The following is a 21,194-nucleotide window of genomic DNA, read 5'->3' on the forward strand; positions in this document are numbered from 1 at the left end:
AAGAAAAAATAAATTTCTTTTTTTTTTTTTTTTAAAAAAGAAAGAAACTCAGATAACTGAGAAAGTAATTAATTGTCTCCATGAAAAATGTCTTTAGTCTGTAGATTCAGAATTAGGTATACTGATAAACAAAATCAACATAATATAGGTATACTGAGTAATTGATTTAGACTTGTGATTTTAAACTGAAATCTTACTAAATTCATCAACAGTATCAAAACATTTAAGAGAAATAAAGATTCAACACATCTATATGTTTAATGAACTAGGTTTATACAAAATTACCTAAGTACTCAGAAAGCTTTTTGTTAAAATTAGTTGACAACTGAGGTACAGAAAATCAAATACAGTATATTAAACTTAAATGCAGTTAAAAAGTTTTAGCAAACATAATATAGTGGTGAAACCTGATTAGAAGTGAATTTTAAATTCTGCTAAATTTATAAAATAATTTGTATTCAAAAGTAATAATAGCCAATTCCAAAATATGAAACCGTAAGACATAAAATCCCTAAATCTTACCTTAAGAATTGAAAGATTAAAGCACTAAAAAAATCAGTTATTGATTCTTTGTAACAACTTCTATGAATCTTCTACATTCAGTATATGGATAATAATAATTTAGAAGGTTTCAAAAAAGTATTTAAAAGTAATGATCCTGAAAAGGAATCTGCAGGAATAGATTGACTTGGAACTCACAGTATCTGGGCTTCTACTTCTTAAAGTAAGATAACTGGATAAAATATAAATAGGCTACTCTGCCTTAGCTTTTCCAATTTAAACTATTAACTGCATTGCTCTTGGGATTAAGAAGGAAAGGACTTAAGAAGGATATGTCTTTTACTGGACTGCGAAAAAGTCTAAAGACAGAAGACAGGCTAATTAGAAACGTTAAAATAATAATTGTGCCATCTGAAGTGCGACCATATGTGAATCATGGCTACATGGAACTATGGCTTAAAACAGCAAAAAACAAACCAAAAAAACTTTTAAAATCCTTCTGTACTGTTTATAAATATTTATACATAAATATGATTAGCCATATCAATGTCTTGAAACAAAATTTTGAGTCCTGCAAGTCCTAGCAGTACTGATCTTTCAAATTTACACATATACACCATAAGTGACTTAAGCAATATGTGATATATTAGTCTTTTAGTTCTATTAGATCACAATGCTAAGGGTAATAAGTTATGGACTTGAAGGGAACTCATCTTAGTTTCTTTTGAATCTGCAATGATTATATTTGTGCCATCATTTCCCTTCTCACCCTTCCCATCCCATGTTCTATACTATAGGACTACAAGTTAGATCCTAAAAAATATATTTTCAGATTTTACTTCCTTTCTATTCAAAAAACATAGGCCAATAGCAATCCTAGATGACTTCGTAACACTGTTAATCAAATCTAGCTATCTTTCAAATACTATGTTCTAGAAATCTGACAAACTAGAATGGAATTTAAACTGTCTCCACCCACTTCCCACTACATTACACCCTCTGCTTCCCCACCCCCAGATGAAGGTTAAGTTGATAGATGGATTGGAAATGAAATAAAGCCAGACATCAAATAACTTACTTGAAATCCATCTCTTACCTTCTGTACTTAACCCTGGACTTGATGTGAACTTGGCTACATCAACAATTTTTACAGCAAATTGTTGCCCAGTTTCTCTGTTGATGCATCGTCGTACAACACTGAAGGGACCCCTAAAAAAAAAATATCCAAGTTTAATTTGTTGATTTTCTTAAGTTTCTATTTCCTTTCAACAGTTTATTCATATTTCATTGTCTACTATAGCCATAGCTTTCAAAATAGAATTTAATATAGTTTTGAACACATTTTTCTATAATTCATGAGGTAATTATTTATTTGAAGTTGATAAACCAGAAAAATAAGAAACAAATTTACTTTCAAAATCACTTTTAAAAATTTGAGATAGTGTTCTTATATTCAAGGCAAATAATCTCTGTAATTTTCTCTACATATTATCAGCATCTTAAACAAAATAATAGTTCACAGTGGTAGTGTATACAGCTTTTACCTTTTGAACCAGAAACTTAAATCATTCTCTCATCTTAGCCATCACTTATCTAATCTTCACTAACAAGTCCTACTGAGTTTATTTCAAATATCTCTTAATCCTGTCCACTTCTCTGCATGACTCATTCTGTAGTCTAAACCACTACCAGTTTCTACTAGGACCACTGAAAACTTGTTTCTCCCATTCATTCTTGAAGTGATGCTTTAAAGATGAAAATCTGATATTATGTTTCTGCTTAAAATCCCAGAGAGAAGGTATGTGCAACACATGTATTTAGTCAAGAACCAAAATACATAAATAATTCTTAAATAAGAAAATATACTACAAGGAAATCTGGGCAGAAGACTTAAATAGACACTTCACAAAGAGAAAGCCCTACATGATTTAGTTTCCAACAACCTCTACAGTCTCACGTGAAGTCACAGGGAAATCCTTCATCCTCCTCAAACTTCAAATTAGCATTATTCTCAACTGCCATAGGAAAGGAAGTAATTTCTACTAGCAAAACCAGTGGGCCAGTCACTTTCTTACCCAGTCCTCTCCTCAATTGAAATCGGTGGCTCTCAATATTGACCATACAGTTGAATCAACTGTAATGACTGATAAAATAACAATGCCCGGTCCCAGGCATTAAAAACACAAACACACACTCTGTTCCTTGTGATTAATAGTTATCAAATAAGTATCTGAACTAAAGATAATCCAACATGCTTGAATCAACTATTGATTAATGTAGAATGCAATCGCAATATACTGTAGTATTTTATTTGAAGGCTAGTATGGTTTAAGTTATTAAATACACACACATGTACATGTATACATGTATGGATTTCCCCCCTCCTCAGGAAACAAAACACTCTCATTGGTTTTTACAGGTAGAAACAGTACACCTGGATGCATGTGGTCAATCAGAAGACAGAGAAAAGTTCTTCATTTACAGTAGGACACTTATGATACTTTTGCCTTAAAGTGTAAGTTTGTCTTTATTCTTTCAGAGGACAGGCAAACGAATATAATCTAACCTAGACTTAAACATTTCTCTGAGATCATATGAATCAGTTGATTTCATCCCACTATCAATCATCAAGACATCAGTTACACTACAGTTTCAAGTCTCTCTCTTCAAGCAACCTAACAAAGCTAAACTGGAAGGAAAAGAAATGGTAATAGCGTAACTTTCAGAACTCTATAGGAAAAGGACCTTTTTGATAATCACTCAAAACTGTTCAAAGACTTTTTCTCTGTGAGAAGACAATATAACAATGTGAGTCAGGACTCCCACAAATGTTTTCATTCTCAATCTGGATGTCTTACTTGTGATTACTTATCCTGACAATAGCAAGTAATTTCAGGAAATGTTTAGCGTAATTGGTTTTTGTACACACATTAAACCCTTGGGACTCTATTTATATATACATTTGTGTAGTATGCTTCAATTCACTACACCTTTTGGATACTTTCCAAGATCTGTATGTGGGATCATTTTTGGTCAAGAGAGTCAATTCTTTACTTTTTCCTGTTTGAACAAAGGTGAGGAAGAAAACATAGCTTCTCCCCCAACCCTTTTAGTAATAGTAGAATGAAGAAAGCTAGGAAGAATCAAGAAAAAAGGGAATACTGATACAAAAAAAAACCACACCAAAAACGTGTTTAAGTCTGTGAATGAAAAAAAGGAACCAAATCCTTGGTTCTTTAAAAGGCTACTTTTATAATGTGAGGCAAAGAAAATGAGTTTATCTCTGAAGTATTGATGACGTGAAGATAGGTCACGAGTAAAGAGTTTCAAAGATCTGTCTCTCAGTGACATCCAGGGGGTTAGAAAAGGTGAACCATTTAGTACACTAAAAAGACACTGAAAAATCTTTTAACTTTCTTTGGGATTTAATCCATCAACTGGAAACTCAGTGGAAACTGAAAAAAATTTGAATGAGTATATAGTGTCTATAATTTTAGCAGGACTTGATTATATTTATTTCATCAAAACGCTAAAAAGACACAGGATATAAGAAAATCTGGCTTGTTTTCCCATCTTAAAATGGGGAGGAGAGTGTAATAAAATGTATGTTAAAACTTCTGTATTACACTTATTAGTTATACTTGAATGACAGTTTAAGGAACAGCAAAAATTCAGGAGGCCTAGGTTTCAGTCTGGCCTAAACTCGTTTTGAATCTTAAAATTTCATCCTTAAATTTTTAGTCTATAGTGCAGTCGATTCTTGAATAATTATGGGGGGTGGGGGGAATACTGACAGAGGTAGTTGTAAGCCATCATTATAAACTACTATCTTTCTCATATTTCCACTAATTCTGGCCAGGGTATTAATCAAACTGGAATGATAAGATAATTGACGGCATTTCAGATTTGATAAAATCTATATTCTTTATCCAATTCTTTAAGAATACTGAATATTGATTGGGATTGTGGCACAAGGTTCTACTCAAGGCAGTTGGCTGCTTTCAGAATACTAAGTTTTAAAGTAAAAGGTCAATTAAACTAGAATATGTTACAATTGAATATTTGCTATTACTTCCCTAAGGTTTTGAAAAGAATGTAGCTGTGTCTCTATGCAGACACACAATAATCTCCTCTAGCTTTCATTAATGTGAAGAAAGGTCATGTCTAGGAATTGAACCATTATGATACCAAAAGTAAATACAGTTGGCCCTCTGTATCTGCTGGTTCCACATCTGTTGATTCAGCCAACCATGGATTGAAAATATATGAAAAAAAATTCTAGAAAGTTCCAAAAAGCAAAACTTGAATTTGCACTGGTAACTATTTACAAAGCATTTACAATGTATTAGGTATTGTAAGTAATCTAGAGATGATTTGAAGTATATGGGGCATATGTGTGGGTTATATGCAAATAATATGCTATTTTATATAAGGAACTTGAGCATCCATGGATTTTGGTATTGGCGGGGATCCTATAACCAACCCCCTGCAAATACCGAGGGACAATTGCACATCAAAAGTGACTAGAATTAAACAAAATTATGCTAGAATACAGTATAATATGTTGGTCTCCAGGATAATAGGATAGATTTAGCAAATGCATCTAAATTAACTTTTCTCCCTGAACCCATTAAAATGAGAGAAAAGGGGCTAAAGAAAATGTCTTAAAGAACTGGGAGAATACAATAGTAATTAATAATCAAATTTTGAAAGCAAGAAAGCAGATGGAGTAATGGTAACTGGCTTAGCATTCATAGAAACACCAAATTGCAAGGAGAAAATAAGAAAAGTTCAGAAACAAACTCATTTACACTACAAAATTCTCAGGAAGCACCTGAACTGGCAGCACCAGATAACTGAGAAAGAGAGGGTGGGGCTAAACTAACAAGGTTTGAGTGAAATCTATTAGAGAAGCAGTTAAGAGTCTTAGATCCTCCTCCTCTACTCCATGCCACCGGGTAACTACTCTGCCTCATCCTCACAGAGGTCCATTATCTGGAGAGGGTAAAACACAGGGTCTTAGAACTGGGGACAGAAGGCAGTTGAAGAAGTGGATACTATATGAAAAGCAAGGGGTTTATGTGATCACACACAAACTGAATGTAGACAGCCCATCCCCATTTCCCATTAACAGGGGGGAATGTAGATCTTTACCCTTCAGGCAGGAAAGGTAAGATTTTCTATTGAATATGTGACCAGCCCAGAAGGAAAAATAATGACGTTATATTGTTCAAACCACTCAACCAGATCACCTTCCTTGAAATTCAAAGTCAACAAGTTCTTCCACAAGTTCAGAGTTTTCAATCAGCTTTCCAACCTCGGCATTGTTGGCATTTTGGGCTGAATAGTTCTTTGTTGTGCAAGGATGTCCTGTGCATTGGAGGGTGTCTAACAGCGTCTCCAGCCTCTACCTGGCGATGACAGTAGCACCCCCTCAGCCAGTTTTGCCAAGCAAAAATTTGTCTAAACATTGTCAGATGTCCCTCAAGAACCACTGCTCTATTCCTAATCATAAGTAGATAACCAACCTCCCAAAACATCTGGAGAAGAGTCTAATTTGGAAGACAGAGATCAAAACAGAAAGAGCAACTTAGAGGAAACATACTAAACAAGAAAAAAACTTCTAACTACCATTAATGTCCTTGGAAAGATGCTATAACTATGAAACAAAGACAGAACTTTCAGAAGACAAAATGAGGGCTCTTGAAAACTATGAAGAAGTTTAAAACTCAATAGAAGGCCTGGCAGATAAAGTTGAGGAAATTTCCCAGAAAGCAGAACCAAAAGAACAAAGAAAATGGAGGGGAGGAACTCAATCCAAGAACATTTCCCAGACCTTAAATCCTGAGTTGTCCAAATTAAAAGGAGCCACCAAAGGGAAAAGCAAAAAATAACATATACGAGAACTCCCATAAGGTCATCACCTGATTTCTCAGCATAAACTCTGCAAGCCAGAAGGGAGCAACACAATATATTTAAAATGATAAAAGGGAAGAACTTACAACCAAGAATACTTCACCCAGCAAGGCTCTCACTCAGATTTTTTTTCACATCTTTATTGGAGTATAATTGCTTTACAATGTTGTATTAGTTTCTGCTGTATAACAACATAAATCAGCTATATGTATACATCAAAAACTTTACAGACAAGCAAAAGCTAAGAGAATTCAGCACCACCAAACCAGCTTTGGAAAAATTGCTAAAGGAACTTCTCTAAGCAGAAAAGAAAAGGCCACTACCAGAAACAAGAAAATTACAAATTCCATTTGTAAAATTACAAAATTACAAATGGAAAATTACAAATGGAAAACCAGTAAAGGCAAACATAAAGTAAAGGTAGGAAATCATCTACATACAAATATGACATAAAACCCAGCAACTGTAAGAACACGAGAACACAAATGCAGGATATTGGAAATGCATTTGAAATTAAAAGACTAGCAACTTAAAACAATCTTGTGTATATACAGACTGCTATATCAAAACTCATGGTAACTGCAAACCAAAAATCTACAATAGACACACACAAAAAAGAAAAATGAATCCAAACACAAAACTAATGTTAGTCATCAAATCACAAGACAAGAGAACAAATGAGGAAGGGAAGAAAAATGACCTACAAAAACAAATCCAAAACAATTAAGAAAATGGCAATAGGAACATACATATCAATTAGTGCCTTAAAGGTAAATGGATTAAATGCTCCAACCAAAAGACACAGACTGGCTGAATGGATACAAAAACAAGACCCATATATATGCTGTCTACAACAGACCTACTTCAGATCTAGGGACACATACAGACTGAAAGTAAGGAGATGGAAAAAGGTATTCCATACAAATAGAAATCAAAAGAAACCTGGAATAACACTACTCATATCAGACAAAATCAACTTTAAAATAAAGACTATTACAAGAGACAAACAAGGACACTACATAATGATCAAGGAATCAATCCAAGAAGAAGATATAACAATTGCAAATATATATGCAGCCAACAGAGGAGCACCCCAATATACAAAGCAAATACTAACAGCCATAAAGGGAGAAATTGACAGTAACACAATAATAGTGGGGGACTTTAACACCCCACTTTCATCAATGGACAGATCATCCAGACAGAAGATCAATAAGGAAACACAGACCTTAAATGAAACAGTAGACCAGATGAACTTAATTGATATTTATAGAGCATTCCATCCAAAAGCAGCAGAATACACATTCTTCTCAAGTATACAGGGAACACTCCCCAGGACTGACCACATGGTGGGCCACAAGGCGAGTCCCAATAAATTTAAGAAAATTGAAACCATATGAAGCATCCTTTCCAATCACAACACTATGAGATTAAAAATAAACTACAAGAACAAAACTATAAAAAACACAAACAAGTGGAGGCTAAACAATATGCTACTAAACAACCAATGGATCACTGAACAAATCAAAGAGGAAATCAAAAAATACCTAGAGACAAACGAAAATGAAAGCACAACGATCCAAAACCTATGGGATGCAGCAAAAGCAGTTCTAAGAGGGAAGTTTATAGCAATACAATCTTACCTCAGGAAACAAGAAAAATCTCAAATAAACAACCTAACCTTACACCTAAAGCAACTAGAGAAAGAAGAACAAGTAAAACCTAAAGTTAGTAGAAGGAAAGAAATCATAAAGATCAGAGCAGAAATAAATGAAATAGAGACAAAACAACAGCAAAGGTCAATGAAACTAAAAGTTGGTTCTTTGAAAAGACAAACAAAATTGATAAACCTTTAGCCAGACTCATCAAAAAAAAAAAAAAGGAGAGGACTCAAATCAATAAGATTAGAAAATGAAAAAGGAGAAGTTACAACTGACACCACAGAAATACAAAAGATCATGAGACTACTACAAACAACTGTATGCCAATAAAATGGACAACCTGTAAGAAATGGACAAATTCTTAGAAAGGTACAGTCTCACAAGACTGAACCAGGAAGAAACAGAAAATATGAACAGACCAATCACCAGTAACGAAGTTGAAACCATGATTTAAAAACTCCTAACAAACAAAAGTCCAGGACCAGATGAATTCACAGGCGAATTCTATCAAACATTTGATAGAGGGATAGAGTTAACACCTATCCCTCTGAAACTATTCCAAAAAATTGAAAAAGGAAGGAATACTCCCAAACTCATTCTATAAGGTCACCATCACCCTGATACCAAAACCAGACAAAAATACCACACAAAAAGAAAATTACAGGCCAATATCACTGATGAACATAGATGCAAAAATCCTCAACAAAATATTAGCAGTCCAAATTCAACAATACGTTAAAAGGATCATACACCATGATCAAGTGGGATTTATCCGAGGGATACAAGAATTTTTCAATATCCACAAATCAAACAGTGGGATACACCACATCAACAAACTGAAGAATAAAAACCACATTATTATCTCAACAGATGCAGAAAAAGCATTTGACAAAATTCAGCACCCATTTACAATAAAAACTCTCCAGAAAGTGGGCATAGAGGGAACGTACCTCAACATAATAAAGACTGTATATGACTAACCTACAGCTAACATCATACTCAACGATAAAAAGCTGAAAGCATTTCCTCCTAGACCAGGAACAAGACAAGGATCCACTCTTGCCACATTTATTCAACACAGTTTTGGAAGTCCTAGCTACGGCAATCTAGAGAAAACAATGAAATAAAAGGAATCCAAATTGGAAAAGAAGAAGTAAAACTGTCACTGTTTGCAGATGACATGACACTATACGTAGAAAATCCTAAAGTTGCTACCAGGAAACTACTACAGGGTATCAACGAATCTGGTAAACTTGCAGGATACAAAATTAATACACAGAAATCCCTTGCATTCCTATACACTAACAATGAAAGATCAGAAAGAGAAATTAAGGAAACAATCCCATTTACCATTGCATCAAAAAGAATAAAATACTTAGGAATAAACCTACCTAAGGAGACAAAAGAACTGTACTCTGAAAACTATAAGACAGTGATGAAAGAAATCAAAGATGACACAAACAGATGGAGAGATATACCACATTCGTGGATTGGAAGAATCAATATTGTCAAAATGACTATACTATCCAAGGCAATGTACAGATTCAATGCAATTCCTATCAATGCATTGATAAGAAAACCAGACAAAAAGCAGAGCTGGAGGAATCAGGTTCCCTGACTTCAGACTATACTACAAAAACAGTCATCAAAACAGTATGGCACTGGCACAAAAACAGAAATATAGATTAATGGAACAGGATAGAAAGCCCAGAAATAAATCCACGTACATATGGTCAATTAATCTACAACAAAGGAAGCAAGACTATACAATGGAGGAAAGACAGTTTCTTCAATAAATGGTGCTGGGAAAACTGGACAGCCACATGTTAAAAAATGAAATTAGATCATTCTTTAACACCATACACAAAAGTAAACTCAAAATGGATTAAAGGCCTAAATGTAAGACCAGATGCTATAAAACTCTTCGAGGAAAACAGAGGCAGAACACTCTGACATAAATCACAGCAACATCTTTTCTGAAGTGTCCTAGAGTAATGGAAATAAAAACAAAAATAAACAAATGGGACCTAATTAAACTCAAAAGCTTTTGCACAGCAAAGGAAACCATAAACAAAACGAAAAGATAGCCCACAGAATGGGAGAAAATATTTGCAAACAATGCAACCAACAAAGGATTAGTCTCCAAAATTTACGAACAGCTATTGCGGCTCAATATTAAAAAAACAAACAACCCAATCAAAACATGGGCAAAAGACCTAACTGGCATTTCTCCAAAGAAGACATACAGATGGCCAAGAGGCATATGAAAAGATGCTGAACATTGCTAATTATTAGAGAAATGCAAATCACAACTACAATGAGGTATCACCTCACACCAGGCCGAATGGCCATCATTAAAAAGTCTACAAACAATAAATTCTGGAGAGGGTGTGGAGAAAAGGAAGGATTAGTCTCCAAAATTTACGAACAGCTATTGCGGCTCAATATTAAAAAAACAAACAACCCAATCAAAACATGGGCAAAAGACCTAACTGGCATTTCTCCAAAGAAGACATACAGATGGCCAAGAGGCATATGAAAAGATGCTGAACATTGCTAATTATTAGAGAAATGCAAATCACAACTACAATGAGGTATCACCTCACACCAGGCCGAATGGCCATCATTAAAAAGTCTACAAACAATAAATTCTGGAGAGGGTGTGGAGAAAAGGGAACCCTCTTGCACTGTTGGTGGGAATCTAAACTGGTACAGCCACTATGGAGAACAGTATGGAGGTTCCTTAAGAAACTAAAATTAGAGCTACCATATGATCCAGCAATCCCACTCCCAGGCATATACTCAGAGAAAACCATGGTTCGAAAGGATACATGCACCCCAGTGTTCATTGCAGCACTGTTTACAATAGCCAAGACATGGAAGCAACCTAAATATCCATCAACAGATGAATGGATAAAGAAGATGTGGTATATTTATATGATGGAATACTACTCACCCATAAAAAAGAATGAAATAATGCCATTTGCAGCAACATGGATGGACCTGGAGATTATCATACTAAGTGAAGTAAGTCAGACAAAGACAAATATCATATGATATTGCTTATATGCGGAATCTAAAAATATATATACAAATGAACTTATTTATAAAACAGAAATGGACTCATAGACATAGAGAACGAACTTATGGTTACCGGGGGGAAGGGGGAGTAGGGATAGACTGGGAGTTTGGGATTTACATGTAAACAGTGCTATGTTTATAATAGGTAACCAACAAGGACCTACTCTATAGCACAGGGAACTCTGCTCAATATTCTGTAACAACCTACATGGGAAAAGAATTTGAAAAAGAATAGATACATGCATATGTATAACTGAATCACTTTGCTGTACACCTGAAACTAACACAACATTGTTAATCAACTATATCCCAATATAAAATAAAAATTTTAAAGAAAAGCACCCATGAAGTACTCAGCAAAATAGATAAGACACATGTCCACTCATGCCACTGTGAAATTTAAGAACCCTATGGGCTACAAAACGTTCAGATTTCCAGCAGTAGGGGTAAGGGTGCTCAAGGAGGGGAGGATGATATAGTTCACACACAATGGATCAGGCACTGCAATGGCTTCTGATCTCTCAATGGCAACACTAGAAGCAATGAGACATTAGAGCGACACCTTCAGAATCATGAAGGAAAAATATTTCTAACCTTTGAAGTCTACATTGAGTCAGAAAAATCAATAATAAAAAAACATTTTCAGACATGAAAAAGCTCAATACATTACTTGCAATGCATACTTCCTGAAGAAATTATTGTAGGATGTGTTTGCTAGAACAAGAGAGTATACTAGTAAAAAAGGACGCCAAGGGACAGCAAACAGGAGATTCAACGCAAGAATACAAGAGAGTGAGATCTCAGGTTGCCAGCTAAGCATTGAGCAGAGGTTAACTAGAGAGCCATCAAAGATTCCCAATGCCACTGATCAGCTCTTTAACTTGAAAACAGAAGAACCACGTAATCTGGGGCCAGGTTCCTCTGTTTTGCTTTTTCTGACCAGGGGCTGATGAGATTCCTGCTCCTCTCTGCTGCCTCGATCAGCAGAGGACTCTCATTTCAGTCCACAGCAGTGTTCTCAGGAATAACTGAGCGGGAGGCAGCCTCGGCGAGCTGAAAAGCAGGAAATGCAGAGCAGTGCATGCCCCCTGACCGCACTCCTGCTGGATGTTCAGTACCCAGCACTGCACTATAGCACGGATGTCCTGCCTGTGAAGAGCTCCATGTTCTGGGATTTACTTGGGATTTTGCCAACGGACTTGCCAGCAAGGGCTCCTATATGCTCTCAGGTATCTGAAGCCAGACTGTGAACAAAAGGTTCTGTTCAGCTTCTCTTCATCTGAGTCTTCACACAATAGTGGTATTATTGCCCTTTCCTTACACAGCTAAGTTTGTGCTTGCTACTCAGTTTTTAATGAATAAACAATATACTGTTTAGGGATATATACATAGATGGTAAAGCTATAAAGAAAACCAAAAGGAATCATTAGTATAAAAGCCAGGATAGGGCTTCCCTGGTGGCGCAGTGGTTGAGAGTCCGCCTGCCAATGCAGGGGACACGGGTTCGTGCCCTGGTCCAGGAGGATCCCACATGCCGCGGAGCGGCTGGGCCCGTGAGCCATGGCCACTGAGCCTACGCGTCCGCAAATGCAGCCTGCGCGTCCGGAGCCTGTGCTCCGCAACGGGAGAGGCCAACTATTCTTAACTTGGATGATGGATTCACGGGTTTTCATTTCATTAATATTCTTTAAAATACACACACTCGCGTGCACACACATAAACTTTATGCACTCCTCCACAAATATATTTCCCAGGTAAAAATAACATTTTTAACAGCTGAGGGTACATCCCTAAGATCTTGCTAATCAAAAGAGGTCCTGGGTTTCCCTGGTGGCGCAGTGGTTGAGAATCTGCCTGCCGATGCAGGGGACACGGGTTCGCGCCCCGGTCCTGGAAGATCACTTAATTTTTAAAATATCTGTACAAGTTATTTTAAGTGACGATACATATAAATGAAGAAAAACTATGTTTACATTCTCAAACATAAAGTCAGTATCGATTATGTTCATTGTAATTCTACATCTAATTGAACTAAATTTAATATACATTAAGTTGTTACATGTAAATTTTGGAGTGACATCTATAATGTAAAGTTCTCACCCTGTGAGAGGTTTACAGACAAAAACTTACATCGTATATGAGGAAACCTTCAATAAATGAGGTGAACTTCCTGTCCATATCACAGGCCTAGAAGCTTCATCACATTTATAATGAATTGCACAATGTACTACAATAGATGTAGGATACCGTGAAGAACAACCAATTAACCAAAGGGAAGATAAGGGTGGGGGAAATGAAGACCAAAAACAAATTCATACACACACACACACACACACACACACACACACACACACATACATACATACATACAACATAGTTGACATACAGTCAATACTCATCATTTGCAGATTAAGTATTTGTTAAGTCACTTACTAAAATTTATTTGTACCCCAAAGTCAATATTCACAGCCCTTTCACAGTCATTCACGGACACATGCATAGCAGTGAAACTTTTGAGTCACCTGACACGTTACCAGCTGAGGTTGAACAAGGTGATGCTCTGCCTTCTTGTTTCAGCTCTCACTGTAAGCAAGTGTCCTTTTTGCCATTTAATTAGTGCATTTTGTGTTTTTTGTTGGTGATTTCACTGTTTATAATGGCCCCGAAGTGTACTGCCAAAGTACTCTCTTGTGTTTCTAAGTGCAAGAAGGCTGTGGCATGTCTTATGGAGACAATACACTTTGGGTAAGCTTCATTCAGGCATAAAGTATAGGGCTATGGGTCATGAGTTCAATGTTAATGAATCAAGTATACATATGAAATAAGGTGTCTTTAAACAGGTTATGTATTGATTAGTTGAAGAAAACATGACCAGAGGCTCACAGGAACCTAACCCCGCATCTCATCTAGGAGAAATGATTCAGTATTTACTCATTCAGTGTTCATGGCAACTTTTTAGAACATAACTACCACAAATAATGAGCATCGACTGTGTGTGTGCATAATACACACATATGTATGTGCATTTAATTTATGTAATATATATGCAATATTATGTTACATGCATTGGCTGGCCAAAAAGTTCGTTCAGGTTTTTCCGTAACCCAAACAAACTTTTTGGCCAACCCAATGTTTATATTAGAAGATAAACTCAATGAGTGCCCGGTATATATTAGGCCCTCATGAAATATTTGGTGAATGATATATCAAAAACAAACTAGGAATGAACAAACCACTGAAAAACTTATATCACAGAATTTTACATAAACATATACAATTTTGAGAAATCATGGTACTTCTAGGTATTTTTCCACTCATTTACTAAATCTGCATCTTGCTACTACTGTCTGTACAGTTCTGATGTTAAAAACTGAGGGAAATAGATGGTGGGTGGGCAAAAAGAAAACAAAGCAAAAATATAATAGTAATGATGACAATATTAGCAGTAAGAACATAATACTGAAAATGACACTCTATAGACACATAAATGTATATAAGAATGACACCTAATAGAGATAACTATGGTCCTTTTCCTCTTATTTCAACACTGTTGGTTTAGTCATTACCACTAAAGAAGAGCTTATCATTCCATCTATAAATCCTTTCCTTGTCTTCCTGTTTCTTTGTGGTAGTGAAAGGGGAACAGAAATGTTGTTCTGAAACTTTTTTTCTCTTTAATACTTCTGGTACCCACTCTCACCACCAACATATACACTTTCATAAACACACCAAATTGAGTTACTTTAGGTATAGTGACTAAACCAAAGGAAAAAAGTCTGCCTAATCATAGCTACTGCTAAAGAAACACACATAGAGTGGGAAATTATTAAAATCAAAGTCTCAGAAACTGTTGCCTAAATGTTAACAATTAAAGACCTGACAAAGGAATTAAGCTCAGTACAGTTCAGATCATTCCTTGAAAATAGAAAGGGCAGGCTTATTTGAAAAAGTTGGCAATGGATCTCCAAAATGCTAACAGAACAAATTTGGCTCAACTGTCAAAGATGAGTAATTCATAGTGTTAAGACTAGCATTTACTAAGTTGGAACCTATATTGGCATAATTAGTACTTCTGTCAAACCTTGACAGTTCAGTGACAAATTTAGTAGGCCTTGCTTTAGATTTTATATAGCACATCATCCTCCGGTCTGAGTCTACGTATGCTACATTCACCGTTTACTACTTTTATGCAAGGACTTCAGGGCATACATAGCAGTCTCTGCGGATCCAGAAGTTCTGGGAAATCTGATTGGTATATGTGCGTGTGTAGGTGTGTTTGAAGGGCTGGTGTTAGTTAGAGCCAAGGTAGAGGGATATGGACTCTAGGTCTTTGTTAGTCCATATATGATGGAGCATGTATCAAGGAGAGTTGCTGAGAGAGGAGAAAAAAATATGTTTGTAACAGATAAGAAACAGGGAAAAAGGGACATAGACATAAGAGGAAGGAAATGAAAAAGAAAACACGTAAAGGACTGTAAGATAAACATATCCCAAAGTAAGAACTCTGACTTGGTTGTACATGTTTCGGCCTTTTTAGCTCAGTATGTAAAGAACTTTCACAAATAAATACTGAAGCAGTAACATTAAAAAAATTCTATTGATACTTGCACATTTTATCTCATTCACTTACCTCATTTTCCCTAATGGAAATAAGACCCAAAAAATACAAAGAACAAACAAAAAAGATTAATAAAGCAATTCTTACCCTCAGGACACTCCCAATCTAATAGATTGCTATGGGTATATGTACATAATTTCAGTATGTTACAGAACAAAGTACTGAAACAGTATAATACAAAGATTTATTATCTGTGGATAGGAAGGTGGTCAGAGAAGGCCTCTATGAGACAGGGACACTTAGGAGGGCTTAGAAAGGTGAAAAAGAGCTTTTTTTCTGGCCAACAAGGATATAGAGAAAATTCTAGAAATAAGTAGTAGCATGTGCAACAGCCTGGAGCCAAGTCAAAGCATGGCATGCGATGGATACTAAAAGCTGTTTGGTATTGCTGGCATGAAAAACTGGAGGGTGAGAAGTGGCTGGAAAAGGAGAAGGGCATCAGAGATCACTGTGACAGAAGAATGGAAGATAGGTTGAGGAGTGAGTGCGGGCCAGTCAGGAAGTTATTACGTTAGCCTAAGCATAACATGATAAAGACCTAAACCAATGCCTCCGTAGAGGCAACTGAGAGAGACTTAAAATAAATTGACCAGACAACGTAGTGAAGGATTAGCTAGGGGATGGTTGGGGGTTGGTTGAAAGAATGACGTACAGATTTCTGGCAAGAGTTACAGGGTAAATAATGATACCACCAAATGAAAGCGACTACTATAAGAGAAAGAACTGGTAGAAGAAGAAAGAAGCTGAGAAAGAAAGGAGACACATGACTGTGTTTTAAAAATACCAATTTCAGAAATAGTGATTTCCATGGACCAAGGCAAAGATATAGAGAGCACAATTAGATAGGAGTATAAAGTTCAAGGAAAGGGTCAACATGTACATGATGAAGGGAACATCAACTACCATTTGCAACATACCATGTGCCAAGCATGCTGCTGAGAACTTTATATAGATTCTCTCATTTATTATAATTTATTTATCATTATTTATCATAATAGCGAATATACTGTTAGCCCCCATTTTATAGATTAGGAAACTGAGGCTAAGCCAGGTTGTCTATGCCAAACAGTTAGTGAATGGTAAAGTCAGGACTGAAGCCTAGACATACCAAACTCTAAAATCTAAGTTCTCATCTCTATACTCCCTAGGAAGCATGAGTGAACAGGAGCCATTGATGTAAATGAGAATACAGACCAAAAAGGACAGAAGACCGAACCCCAGAAAACACGGACATATCCCCCAATTCCTCCCCAAGGAATTGCTGGAAACACCCCCACAGAAAGACTACAAGAAGCCCAGAAAGAAAAAAGAAGTGCAAGTTCTTAGAACATATTATCTTGCAGAAGTACAGCCATGAAGACCAAATGCTTAGAAGGGTCTGCCCCAGACATGAACACAGTTCTCCCATTCTTCTCAAGGCTGGCACAAGAAAAGTGTAATTTTCACTTTTAAATTAAGAGCTACACATTCACATTTTGCTATTTTCTAAATGTGGGACTATATATCAAAAAATGGCCCAATGAAAATATTTAATAGAGAAACAACTTTTTGGAAACATGCGCCTGACCTTTTCTCCTAGTGTTCATGAACTTAATTACTTATAATTCGTACAGGTGGCCATTTTTATCCACAGGTTCTGCATCTGTAGATCCAAACAACTGCAGATCGAAAATATTTGGTGAAAAAAAAAAAACCTCCAGCAAGTTCCAAAAAGCAAAACTTAAACCTGCTGCACGCCAGCAACTATCTACATAGCATTTACATTGTATTAGGTATTTTAAGTAATCTAGAGATGATTTAAAGTATATGAGAGGATGTGCGTAGGTTATACACAAATATTATGCTATTTTATAAGGTACTTGAGCATCAGAGGATTTTGGTATCCACGGGGGTCCTGGAAGCAATCCTCCACGGATACTGAAATGACTGTACTAATATTATCAGAACTGTCAAATTCTGTGTGCATAATCCAGTTTTATAAGCTGAAACTAATGATTATGGAAGTCTGACACTACGAAATTACATTGTAAATCCTATTTATAAAAGGAATGTGTTCTGTTAATATGTCACTAACATAGGTTGTTTCCCAAATACTACATTAGCCTATAGTATTTTTGCCTGCCATTAATTACAACTCTGCATCTAAGAGGGGGAGGGGGAATTAATATTTGAACTCAGAAGTTGCTATCTTCATTAACAGATTTTTTTCCAGTGACACTGCTGTGGAGTACTGTTAATCTCTTCCCCTTCAGAACCATGTTTTATGGATCTCCATAACAAGTTAGATCCACTTCTGAGTTAATAAAATTTAATTTATTTTTATTAAATAAAATTTAAATTAAATAAGTTAGTAGGGCTTCCCCGGTGGCGCAGTGGTTGAGAGTCCGCCTGCCGATGCAGGGGACACAGGTTCGTGCCCCGGTCCGGGAGGATTCCGCGTGCCGCGGAGCGGCTGGGCCCGTGAGCCGTGGCCGCTGAGCCTGCACGTCTGGAGCCTGTGCTCCGCAACGGGAGAGGCCACAACAGTGAGAGGCCCGCGTACCGCAAAAAAAAAAAAAAAGTTAGTAAAAGAAATTGCAAAGCCGGCAATACTCCTTTCTCTATTATTCATTTTAGTTGCATCAGGATTATGCAAAATTTATATAGTAGCATAGAAACAAAAATGTAACTAACACTCTAAATTGGGGTTTCCCAAATCGGAGTCTTGTGAAATCCTTAAAGAATATAAGTTTCTCTGTCAAGTAAGTTTGGTAAACACCATATACAATACCTACCCTCCACCCCCACCCCATATTCACATTACATATTAGCAGCCAAGTCTTGCAGTTAGGAAACAAGCATCTCTCTCCTCTACCATACTCTAACCATATCATCCATGTAGCACCTATTAATCATTAGTGTTCCCTGAACAACACTTTAGATATGATGATCTAAATTTTAATATTTATAATAACAAACAATACAAATTATGATGTAAATATGAATCACTCAGGTTTTAAACAACTTTTTTTCTGAAATAAACATTCTTTTCCTCAAACATGGCATATAAGTGGTTTAAATTCTTACAGAGGGTAATTCAACTGTTTGCTTAGTAAAGGATGGAAAACATTTAACTATGCAATTTAAATGTCTATTCATTAATACCCCCAAAAGTAATTTACTTTTTACAAATGTTAATATAAGCATATTCAGCAGGCAATAATGCAACCTCTGGTCTTTTAACCAAAAAACAGTTAACAAAAAGGCAAAGCACACAAAGGGAATAAGCATTTACACCCAATTACTCAGCTCAGTGCAGGGCAACAGAAAATAGGTTTTGAATTATAACTGTAGTAATCAGTTTCTAGGTCTAAAGAAGTAAAGTAGATGACCTGGAAATCAACTGCTTTGGGGGAAAGAAATGAGTATAAAATAAGTGGATATAACTGTTTGTGTAAGACAGTAAAATTAAATATCCAAACAATTAAGGAATTTTTCAAGTTAGGTAAGGAGCCGAAGTCCCTGCATGTTACAAAGAATACGCAAGTTAGTAATGCTCAATGTTAATCAGTTTCCCAAGGATGGATCAACCTTTCAGAGCTCATAAAAGGACTTCCTTTCCACCAATAAGGCACACAGTATACTGGGCATGGAGGATAAAAAGAGAAAGGGCCATCGTATCCCGAAACATGTTTGAAACTAAACTCCTGATCTCCCCTCTTGCTATCACATTTGAAGGCCAACTCCATATTTCCTTCCAGTTGCTTAGCCAAAAATTATGGTGCCAATCTTGATCCCTTTATTTCTTTCACATTCCAAATCCAATTCATTAGGAAATGCTCCTGGTTCTACTTTGCTGAGATCTTCTATCTTTCCATTTGTTTCAAGAAAATGTGTAACCAATTCCTAGAGCAATTTTATGATAGCTGAATTAAAACCATCATGAGATAATTCCAATATCTGATTCAACTCACTATTGGCCTCAGTTGAATGTCTTCTCTCATTCAAATTGTGTTTTTTCTGGTACTTAGGTATGACAAGTGGTTTTCAACTGTATCCTGGATATTCTGGTCATTGTTAGGAGATGCTTGATCACAGACCTATTTTTACAGGCAGTTGCCCTGTTTAGGTTTAGTCTATATGTCCTAGACTAATTTTGTGGGCTTTAGTTCCAATGACAGTTTAGTTTTCTGAGCCCTTACAATGCTACTTTGATCTGCTTCATTCTTCTGGTGCTGTTGGGGGCTCCCAGTCAATCCCTGCTGATGCCATCTGCAGGAAAAAAAAAAGGTGCTTTCCAGGGCCAGTTGCTACCCCAGGGCAACCTTGAGGGAGAGGGGTTCTGAAGCAACCGGGCCTGGGCAGACTGCCCACTAGTGCCAGTTGGGGAGAAGAGGCTGGTATAGCCTGGCCTTTGCTCTTGAGGCTGTTGTCAGCAGGCCAGATGACAGGACTCGATCGTGGCATGGGGGCTGAAATGGCCATGTCTGCTGCTGCTGGCAGATCAGACTATCTGCCAAGGCCCTGTCTATGGAGCAAGGACTGGGATCGCTAGGGCCTTTGCTGCTCCTGCTGGGGCTATGGGCAGATCAGATTGCCCACCAGGCCCCAGATGTGGACCCAACTAGGTCTCTTTTGGGCTTCCCCTTTCCAAGTCCTTTGGTCAGTGAAAGCAGGCTTTTGTTTTTGTTTTTTATGCCCTTTGGTGGTTCTGGGTAGTAGGTCTCTCTAACAGCCAGCCCAGGGGTAAATGGAAGGTAAAAAGAAAACCTCGTGAACCCTCCATATTGTCATTTCTCAAGTGCTGAGGTTCCTAGCTAGTCTGCCTTCTTCTTTCCGAGTTTCAGAGTTCTTTTACTGCTGTCAGTTGAATAACTGCTAGAGCATTTCATTGTACTTAATGGGGGAAGGGATAGTTAAAAGTGAGTCTTAAAAAAAAATAAGCGAGTCTTATACCACCCTGTCCTAGAAATGGAAGTCTGTGCATTTTCAACCTTTTTCATTGGCTATCATTAAGAATCCGTTCCATTCAAAACTATGAGAGAAGTGACAGTTCTTTTATGTCCAATGTATCAAGTTAAAAATAGTAGCCATTAAACTCATCTGGTCCATAATATAGTTTTCCATGACACCCGGCTCAGAATTTTAGGGTCTCAGATAAGTAACTGTAACTTAGCAGGAACCTATGGGGCATTCCCAGGTCATGCTCTTCCCCCATATCCTCTGCTTTAGCTCCTCTCTGAAGTACTCAGAAAATAGTATCTCATGCATATTTCCTGAGTTTTTTCAGATGCTAAAAACCTCCACCAAATGGAAGAAATTAACTACTTGATCAATAAGAGCACATAGCCCCAGACCTACTGGCGCCTAGGGGTTGATTAAAGTTAACCGCCCTTTTACCTCAATATCAACCAATGAGCTGATCACATACCCTACGG

General features: G+C 36.7%; 1 protein-coding gene across 4 annotated transcripts in view; it reads right to left on the reverse strand.

Annotated features, from left to right (window-relative positions):
* CASK (calcium/calmodulin dependent serine protein kinase) overlaps nt 1-21,194 on the reverse strand; it is a 373,376-nt gene that overhangs the window by 298,640 nt on the left and 53,542 nt on the right. For all 4 annotated transcript variants that reach the window (XM_024759851.1, XM_024759848.1, XM_024759849.1 and 1 more), the window contains exon 2: nt 1,598-1,710. In XM_024759851.1, the coding sequence (XP_024615619.1) occupies nt 1,598-1,710 (113 nt within the window). The remainder of the gene's footprint in view (nt 1-1,597; nt 1,711-21,194) is intronic.

Source organism: Neophocaena asiaeorientalis, unplaced genomic scaffold (genome assembly GCF_003031525.2).
Source record: "Neophocaena asiaeorientalis asiaeorientalis breed wild unplaced genomic scaffold, Neophocaena_asiaeorientalis_V1.1 scaffold312, whole genome shotgun sequence".
In the NCBI taxonomy this organism is placed as follows: Eukaryota; Metazoa; Chordata; class Mammalia; order Artiodactyla; family Phocoenidae; genus Neophocaena; species Neophocaena asiaeorientalis.